General features: G+C 43.4%; 1 protein-coding gene across 1 annotated transcript; it reads right to left on the bottom strand.

Moving 5' to 3' along the window:
- Nucleotides 1–2,428: 2,428 nt before the first annotated feature.
- OLFML3 (olfactomedin like 3) lies at nucleotides 2,429–9,337 on the bottom strand. Its single transcript, XM_044419296.1, has 3 exons — nucleotides 9,228–9,337; nucleotides 7,984–8,269; nucleotides 2,429–4,909 (listed from the first exon to the last, which is right to left on the bottom strand). Exons 1-3 carry the CDS (start codon nucleotides 9,333–9,335, stop codon nucleotides 4,125–4,127), a joined length of 1,179 nt encoding a protein of 392 aa, XP_044275231.1. The 5' UTR covers nucleotides 9,336–9,337; the 3' UTR covers nucleotides 2,429–4,124.
- Nucleotides 9,338–9,951: the final 614 nt, after the last annotated feature.

Genomic DNA, 9,951 nt, shown 5'->3' with positions numbered 1-9,951 from the left:
CCTCAGCAACTGCAGATACATTCTGTTGGGTGGGTTTCATTTTCTTTTCTGATGTTGTTCTTAATAATTCTGTTGTCAGACTTCGGGCTCATAAGGTGATTAAGTCTTTTAGATTCATTGTCTCAGGAAGGGGGTGATATTCAGGGGAGGTACGGGTAGAGAAAGGTTAACCCTACACATACACACACATCAGTCAGGCATGTAAGAATATCTTCCTACTTCCAGATTTTTTGCTGAATTCACTTTGGTTCAGTTACACTTTTTTCAGGTTTCTTCTCTGCGTTGATCTGGATTCCATTTATAATCACTAGATGATGCTGTGATTTAGAAGAGCTGCATAAAGATCAGAGACTTTTGTTCCAGTATTTCCAAATAATTCTACACTTCTTCAATCTTAAAAAAATGCTCCAGAAGTGATTGGAAAGTATAGGAAAGTCTCTGGCAGAAGATAACATTGGGCAAGACACCTGCAAATTACCATGTGTGAGGAATTACTAGTATGTAATAAATGCAGAAAATTGGTAAAATCTCATGTCACTTCAGATAAGACATTGAGAATTCTATGTTAGGTTCCTTCCCACATGAATTGGGCTCAGTGTACAAGTGGTTGATGTCCACTGAGGTGCTGGCAATCAAATGCCTGGCCAGGCAATTGCCACTGGATGCTCTCTCTCTCGCTCTCACTCTCTTTCTTAACTAAAGCCAAAACAGCTGCAATTAAATAAGAAATCATCTAGTAGGTTTGGGCAGCAGTGAAGGAATGAAGGTACATTTGGAACTCTGAGGCATAAGATCAGGGCTTGAGTCCCACAGGCAGGATTATAAAACATTTCAATGGAAGGAGAAGTTGCCCAATCCTGACACAAGTACTGGCAACAAAAGTTTGAAAATAATGTCTGTGAACTGGAAAAAGGAAGGAATGAGGAAAGGAACTCAGAAGAAGGGAAAGTGGAGTTGGAATAGTGTCTGGCAGACAATCCAGGTGGGCAAGTAATATTGATGGGAATTGAAGATTGCAGCTTGGAGGTGCCACCTGGGTGGGGAAATGTTTCATTCATGTCTGGTGTGAAGGAAGAGATTTGTCCTCTATTTTTCTGTCTAGTTTGGCTTTTAGGAGATTATGGCATTAAATGTGTTCTGTGTGTGCTGGTCCATTTCAGCCAAAAGGTCAACAATTTAGACCAATTGTTTAGTTAGAAAAATAGAGGCAAGGCAGTTTTGTTTAGGAAGCAAGGTATTTTATAATGTTCAACAAAAGAGTTCAAGGAAGAGTGAGAAAGTTTTAACCTAGAAAATATAAATTGAGTAGGGAGCAACAATAGAGCATGATTGACCCATGACATGTGGTGGAAGTGGTGGGATACAAGAAGCAATGGGGCAGACTGATAGTGCTTGCCATATTTGAAAACATATAAAACAATGAAAGGGATTGTTTTGTGCTTGGAACAAAGAATTTTTATATTGAGATCCGGGGCAGTTTAATGGTGAGAGTGCTGGACTGAAACTTGGGAAATCTGGGTTCTAATTCCCACTTGCAGTGAAGCTCACTTGGTGATTTTGGGCCAATCATCAACTCTCAGCCTACCCTACCTCATAGGGTTGTTGTGAGAATAAAATGAAGAGGTGGAGGACCCATATAAGGTGTCACACAAATGGGAAAAAGACGGGGTATAAATATAGTATTATTTTAATGTATGGTAGATGGAACAAAGCAGCTCTTAGTAAAAAGTGCCAAGCCACCCTGATTCAACATGAAGCAGAACAACATGACTTCACGGAATACTAACGGGGCTGAAATATCTGGCTCAACAGACTCCATTTATCCTATGCCCTGCCAGCAAATTCCAGCAGAGCAGCAGCAGCAGCAGCAGCAGCGGCAGCAGCAGCAGCAGAAGCAAGCAAGCAAGCAATTTCTCCTCCATTCCTCCATTTAAATCCTCAAAGAGCTAGACAGCCTCTGAGCCTGTCTAGAGGAGATTCTCTCCTCTCTTCTCACTTTCTATTCCACCAGCACACCACCTCCCTCCCTCCCTCCCTCTCTCTCTCTCTCTCTCTCTCTCTCTCTCTCTGACCATGCCATTGCAACCACATAAAACAAGCTTTCTGCAGAGGCCAGGAGGGGCTGGGAGTAGGAACATCCATGATCAGATGTCCTCCTCTGTACTCCTAGCCCTGCCTACAAATGCTAGAGAGAAAGAACATCCTGTGGTACCTCAGATGCTACCTAGGGGTGATAGGATTGCTTTCCAAAAGAGAAAGCACTAGAACTGCAAGAGCCTGATCTGTGCATGGAACAAAGAAGGAAGATGCTCAGCTTCATGAGCAGGAGGCACATCATCACCTGGGAACGGAATGACTATCATAGTTGGTGCGGCTGTAGCCAATTGACTCAGGTGAAATAAATCACCTTTCACAAAACCAGATTAGCTACAAAGAATGATCCTGAGAAGAGCAAAAGGGCATTCACACAGTGCTTGATGGTTGTACATAACTTTGATACATCTGCATGCAGTCCTTCTTTATATTTTAAAGCAAGGTTTGATTGCAGGATGTTACCCCTATGCTTCCAGATGGCATCACACCAATTGTCCTGGTATGTGCATCACCATCATACTCATTCAAACAGTACTTTAACCAAAAGTCTGTTATGGGGCATTCACACCTGAATGATCTTAAAATGAACTAACTGCATTTGTCTTCCTTTTTTTCCTTTTCATAAACTGATGGAAGTCATGGAGAACCGATGGAAGATGCAGTGATGGTTTAGAGACCTGATCAGTGCCACGGTGGACATCTGGAGATTTTATAAAGCCCCCAAGTGATCTGAGGTTCCAACAACAGCCACAAGTATGTAGTGGGGCATACATGTGACCCATCAGAGTCAGAAGCCTAATGCCTTCCTTTCAACCTGGTTAGGTCCCAAGTAAGGGCATGCCCCCTGAGAACACTAGAATAGTGTTTCCTTTTGCACACTCCACCCAATCTCTGTTTGGCACAAGCCATGCTGCAACACACAGATAGAGACAACCACCAATAAAACTGAAAGGTCTTGTTGTTCGAAGAGCCACAAAAATGACAAGTCAGCCATTCGGGTATATACTGTTCTGAGCAGGAATTAGGTAGCAAGGCAATAGCCTGGAAGAACCACACAACTCTGGTAATTAGGATGACATTGCAATGGAGCTAGTTCCCAACTTGGTGCCCTTCATGTGCTGAACCTCTACACCTATCTTTCCATGCTTTCATTGTGCATGTGTGATGGGGACATTCTAAGGCATCTGGACTAATCACATGGAAGTTAATGTTTCTTTAATAGAGAAGAAACAGGTGAAGAAACTCAGAAAAGTATAATGAACCAAAGAAACTCTCCAGGTGGGACCTCAAAATCTGCTGCAACAGCTACCTTGCTGTGATATGTTCAGGGGCATATGCAAAAAAATCAAAAGAAAAGCTGATGCAGAATCCTGCAGTCAACAGAAGGCAGACATAGATATAGCAATAACAACAATTAAGGTACAAGAAACAATCAGGAAGCTATCACCTGGACTGTCCAGGTATGCTACAGCATCTGAGAGCAGGAAGAGCAAGAAGACAAATAAGTTTTACATTCTGGTTTAATTCAGTAAACATATGCTAGGGGAGTATTTTTTAATAAAGCCCCGAATGCCTCCTCACCACCTCACAACCCCCTTCTGAGCTTTCCTTCTGAAGGACAGAGATGCCAATTTGACCTCTAAGTTATAGGGAAGCATGGACATTTAGGGACACTTGCCTTCTGCCTGAGAGCTAGGAGCAATGCTTTTCTCCAGTCTTTCAGCTGGAACATGAACATTTATTTAACATAAGATAATTTATAATTTCTAAAAAATGCTGTTTTTAATTTGAGTTTGGACTTGAAAACAAAACAAAACAAAAGTGGTAGGTCCCATAAAAATGCAAGCCATTTCTGCTAAAAAGCATTTAATACATAAGAGAGGTGTTTCTTTCTTAAAAGTCCGATCCAGTCAGTGCTTCTTGAGGCTGCTGGTTTTCTGGTACAGCTGGTAGGAGTAGGCAGCTGAATCACATCTTATGGCACTGTAATATGCTTCTGATGCTCACCCCACCACAGCTGTGGGCCATTTTCAGACTTCAGTCTTCTTCTTCATTTCCATTCGGTAAATGAGCTGATACCCATCATCCCAGGCATAGATCTGCCTCTCTTTGGGATTGTACTTCATGCTGGAATGTGAGCCATACCGCTTTGGGAAGTAGACCAGGGCAGCATCTTCAGGTGCCATTGAGCCACTGACATCAAAAACGCACTGGATACGAGACCGGCTGGGCAGCCGCGTATTGTACACCACATAGAGAGCTCCACAGATGACAAAAGCACTCTCCGCATTTTCGCGAGGGCATGGGGTGTCCCACATTTGCTCAATGTCTAGAGAGGTGGGGTCTAGTTTGGCCAAGGCTATATTTCTCTCGTTTTCTTGTGTGGCATAGATAGCCCAGATCCCCTCCTCATCAGCCACCAGATCAATGTAATTGTAGGATGAAAGACCAAAGACAGGGATCTGTTCCTCAGCTGGAAAGACAGAACTATCAACAATAGTCTTGTTGGCCAAGCTAAACTTGATGACTTGGAAAGTGCCATGCCGGCGGATATAATACAGATGCCCTCCATATACCAAGTGTCCAGTGCCAACCCATGGGTAGGGTAACTTGATGCGGGTAGCCTTTCGGGTAGCAGAGAAGAGTGTGAACTCCCTCATTCTGGGAAAGACATACACAGTGTCATTGCTAGTACCATCAAAGACAAAGATCTTCTCTGAATTGCTCAGTGGGTCTTTGGTCCAGAGTCCAGCTGTGCTGCCAAATCGCTTTAAAATTTTCATGGCTTTCACCTGTGATACGGTGTCACTGCAATCTATAAAGAACAGTTAGAGGATACTTATATGCTTGGATCTGTCCCGCAATGCTATAGCACAGAATTGCAAATTGTACATGAAAACACAATATAAAGTCATGTGAGCAAATAGTAAATTTCAGAATATCTGGAATATAAAGAACATGATGGTGTAATCCAGCCCATACCTGCCCATCAGATTTCTCAGGAAATGCTTACCAACAAAAGTGCAACACCTACCATTTCGGAGTGCTCTAGTTTATTCCAGTACATTCAGTAGAGAAGTACTTCACTTATATGCTATTTTCATGACTGATTTCCTATGAATTAAACTACTGGTGCTCCTCCTCACTTTGTACCCATGCTGGGAAAAAGAGCAATGTCTGTCTCACAATCTCTTGATTGCATGAAGGAATGACACATTTGTAAGAAGCTCTTTGTCCCACTATTTTTATTCTGGAGGATTCTCTTTGTCATTTCTCAAAACAGCTTGGGACTATTCAAATGTGCTCTACATGGGACTGCCTTCTAAAACTGTTCAGCTTATGAGTTTTGTGGATGTGTCTGATTTACTGAGCCCATTATAGATGTCCTTTTCCATCCACTGATCATCCCTTGGCTGCTCTTGGAGTTGTCAGTGAGCAGACATTTCTCCTGTGCCTGCTCCTACTGGGCATTTTGCCTCACCCAGAAAAAGCAAAGGAAGTATGTTGCAGTTACTACATGACACTCCATCAGCCACCACAGAGGAAACTGTGGATGATGTGAGCCGCCCGGAGGCTTCGGCGAATGGGGCGGCATAAAAATGTTTTAATAAATAAATAAATAAATAATAAAAACTGAACAGGGGCAGAGCAAAGCCTGAGGAGAAAGGAAATCAGCTCAGTTCTCCACAGGATACCCGGAGAGGTAAATGCATCTCCCATACAAATATGCATAATGACACCCCCAAATGCCTTCTTTAAAAAGGAGAAAAATAACTTGGAAGAATTATTAAGCAGTAAAATGGGGGATGTGTGCTAAATCCTTTCCCTGCCTACCACTTCTCTGCTCAAAATCATCCCAGTGCTGATTGACTTGTTTAAAAATGTGGCATCAGGGGTTCTTAACATGTACCATTGCTCCCTTTGTAGCTAAGGATGTAATTATGATCTGCCATATGTTCACAGATTTCACTTCTGAGCAAACCGATTACATGCAAATACTTCCAAGCAAAAGCCAGTAAACTCAGTAGAATCTGATCGGGAGCAAAGAGGCAAGTGCGTAGGAGTGCTGCGGTATGAACACAGATGTGTGGAGGCACTTTAAGGGTAAGCAGGATTTCAACTGATAGGTGAGGAACCAAGATATTGTGTGATTTCTCCAGGGAGGACACAACAATGCAGCTAGCAAAAGACAGGATTTAGTTTGGGGCCAAAATCACTGCCATGAATGAAAAACCCTACTACAAGAAAATCAGCTTTGTGAGAATTTGAGAAATTGTGTGCCTTATAAAACAACTCATTATGCCTTGAAGAGCTGCTCATGTGCAAGGGCTGTAAGTCTCTGGGGCTGTAATCTTTGCACACAAGTACACATACATCTCACTGGTGTCAATGAGATGCAGCATTGCATCATACACCACCAACTTGCTGTCGAAGTAAGCTGGTTCTTTAGATCTCTTTAATATTGACATAGCCTAACAATAGCTGCTGCACATTTGTTTTAAAAGATCTCCCTTTCTGTTGCAGGGATAAGGCTTTTTCCCGCATTCAAAGTAAAATATCATTCTCAGTGCTTCTCGTCTCAATAACTATCCATTGATCATGAGGCAGTGTGCAGAATGCAGTTGTACAAATATCAGAAATCTCTATTGCAAGGATCCAGGAACTCAAGTCCAGGGCTGAATATAGTGTGCATGAGCAACTAAGCTGGCCTGACAGGATTCCCCAGAGGATCACACACTTTTCTAGTGGCCACTAATTATTTGGTGATTTTGCACAGTCCCACTTCCCTACTATAAAACCTTAAAATGCCTCTACCACTAGCAGTAAGAGCTTTGAGAGAAAATATGCTAGCATTTTTTGTATTCTGGCTCCATCACTTTTGTCTTCAGCTCCACTCACCACTGGAAAGAATTCCACCTACAAAATAGTATTCAGCTCCTGGGGTGAGAGATTCAATATCCCTCCCCAGTCGGGTTGTCCCTATGACATCACTTGATGATTAAGTACAGCACTACTGCTCCACCAGTCCCACCATTATGCAATAGGCTCTTTGTGATGATGGTGGTGGTGATCTTCAAAGGCCTGTGCATGTCCTATGAACATCCTTACGGTGTGTAACCAGTAGAAGGCTGCTCCTTTAAGGTGCGCTTCTTTTCACAAAGTAACAAACATCAAGATTGCCCTCTTTCCCTCTGCAGCAATCGTTATTTTGTAAAAGATGATTAAATGGGAGCAGTGGAGGGGGTGGTGTCATTTGAGAATTTTGTGATCCCTTCTTCAATCTCACAGAACTGGGAATGACCACCGAAGTTTTCCTATTTGCATTTTTGGCAGTCTTGACCACCACTACCCTTCTGGGGCAAGCTGTATACTACACATTTTTTAAAGGGTCCCATAACAGTAAGACTATGACTCTTCCCAAGACATAGCTGTCTCCTATGCCGCTAAGCATGCATTCTGTGTGATGGAGACCAAGTCTGACACTTACGCTTTCTTCTGAGGGACACGGGAACACAGGAAGCTGCCTTATGTTGAGTCAGGTGGTCCAACTAGCCCAGTATGTATGTATGTATGTATGTATGTATTTATGTATGTATGTATGTATGTATGTATGTATGTATGTATGTATGTATGTATTTATTTAGAGTTGTTATATGCTGTCCCATTGCTTAACGCCAATGTACCCTTGACAGCGCCTGGCAGTGGTTCTCCAGGGCTACTGGCAGGAATTTTTCCGGCTCTACCTGGAGGTGTCATGAGCTGGGATTCTGCCTGCAAAGTAGGTGCTCCACTAACGAGCCACAGCTCAGTGGGAGGGTCACACACAGACAAAAGAGAGCCGCTGAAGCCTGCTGTTCAGTAAGCACATCTGAGAGAGCTGCCGCTCACCTGTCAGTTTGTCATACTTCTCATTCTTGCGCTTCTTGGTGGTGGCAACCTGATTTTCCATGAGTTTGTCATCTACTTCCACACAGGGCGGGGCAGGATTTTGGGTCTCAAGATAGTCTACCTCTCGCTCCAGGCGGTCCACTCGCACTGCTGTGTTTTCTACCTCTGCCCGGAGAGTTTCCCGTTCTTTCTCCACTGACTCTAGCATGGAAACCACCTTGTTCTTGAAATCCCTCAGCTCACTGGAGTATCGGCTGCTCTGGTCATGCCACTGGGAGATCCGCTCCTGAGGAAAGATAGGAAGAGTGATGTGTAGGGCATTCAGCAAGCCACACTCCGTTCAGATTAGGGTTCAGGCAACTAGGATAGAAAAGACCGGTTCCAAAATGCTAAATATGGCATCCAGGCTGGACACTGAGCACCAGATTACATAGGATTTGAAAGATTACAGGAACCTCTGCTTTGTAGACTAAATAAATAAGTGTTGGACTCCCAATTCCATGAACTCTTCTTTAAAATTCCAACATGTTAGATACCAGTTCATTCTGAGATGTCTTAATCTGCCTTCTGCATTATTAGCTATACTCTGCAGATATACTGTCATTTTTTCCTACAAATATATTTCTTTTTAAAGGTAGCAAAATGCAGTTATGTTATTCTACACATTAAAGGGGCCTTGTCTTGGCAATTTCATTATTCTTCCCCTCAGTCAGCGCCATGCACCCATCTCCTAACCATCTTAGTAACTGCTGTAGAGTTATCAAATAAAGATTTCATTGATAAATGAATAGCGTGGTACAGGAGCACCATGCTCTGAAATGATTTTCTAAGGAGGTATATCCTAAGGAGCAATGACATTCTGGAATAAGGGACGGTATCTGACCCATACCATGCTGGGCTTCCCTCAAAAGAAAAAAGAAACTCATGCTCACACACACAGTCAGAGGGTCTGCACATCTACCCCACTCTCTCAGCTCTCAGACTACCAACGGTCATAGGCAACACTGCTTGTCGTTCTCTTAAAATATATGATTGTCTCTTATAGCTACTTAGGACATAGATCAGTTTGAAAATAATTTTTAAGTCTCTGGAGCCCTAGATGAGCCCCCAGTAATGAACTCCCCTTTTCTTTGGAGCGCCTTTTCTTAGGAGCCAGCCCCTAAAACAGCAAGTTTGATCACTCCTCACACTGTGTGCACAGTATGGAGGGTGCATCCTTTTCCATTCCGGTCTCACGCTCTCACCTCTAAGACAGCCATCCGCCTCTCCATGTATTCCATTAACTGTTGCTGTTGCCCGTCAATGGCATTGGCCAGGATAAGCAGCAGGAGTAAGGCATGTTGGAGAGCCATGACTCTACCTGGCATCTTGTGTTTTGCCAGGAAACTCTGTGCTGGATTCTAGCTCACACCATTGGAATGTTTTGACAGTTTCTTCATAAAAGGGGGGAGGGAGCACAGCCTTGTCTGCTCAGTTTTATTAAATCCAGATGTCTGGTTTTGGGAGGGAAGAGGCTGTTCTATCCCACAAAGAGACCAGCTTGGAGTCTTAACTCCTTTGTTGCCAGAATAATTCAAGCAACAAGACGGATGGGAAGTCTGTCTGACCACCCCCTCCCCCTGCAGATTCCTTTGCACTCCACAGTTTCTGCTTGCACAACAGAGATTTAACACTTCTCAGAGGTGAAATAAGTAGATACGCTCATTTCTGGGTTGGGGCAGGTCACCAGAGCCATCTTACGTGAACTCCACCAACTTGCCCCATTCTAAAATTAAAAACATTTCACCATTTCTGGCTGCCCCTGTTCCACAAGCTGGAGGTACCACTGAAATAGTGGGCACCACTTGCTGACCGGAACTGGTGGGGCTCTGGACAATCAGCAGGGGCATAAATTCTACCCAGTGAGTTCTTAAAGGAACAGGCATAAGGCAATGGAAGGGGGCTTCTTCTTTGTAGTGTGCTACCCTG

This window comes from Varanus komodoensis, unplaced genomic scaffold, assembly GCF_004798865.1.
Source record: "Varanus komodoensis strain SLA01 unplaced genomic scaffold, ASM479886v1 scaffold1, whole genome shotgun sequence".
Taxonomy (NCBI): domain Eukaryota; kingdom Metazoa; phylum Chordata; class Lepidosauria; order Squamata; family Varanidae; genus Varanus; species Varanus komodoensis.
This window is presented reverse-complemented; position numbering and strand designations above follow the sequence as displayed.

Coding starts and splice junctions, on each gene's coding strand:
- OLFML3 (XM_044419296.1), bottom strand. CDS start 9,335: ATGGCTCTCCAACATGCCTTACTCCTGCTGCTTATCCTGGCCAATGCC. Junction 8,270..9,227: donor GGCGGATGGCTGTCTTAGAG/GTGAGAGCGTGA, acceptor ATCTTTCCTCAG/GAGCGGATCTCCCAGTGGCA. Junction 4,910..7,983: donor GAAGTATGACAAACTGACAG/GTGAGCGGCAGC, acceptor TGTTCTTTATAG/ATTGCAGTGACACCGTATCA.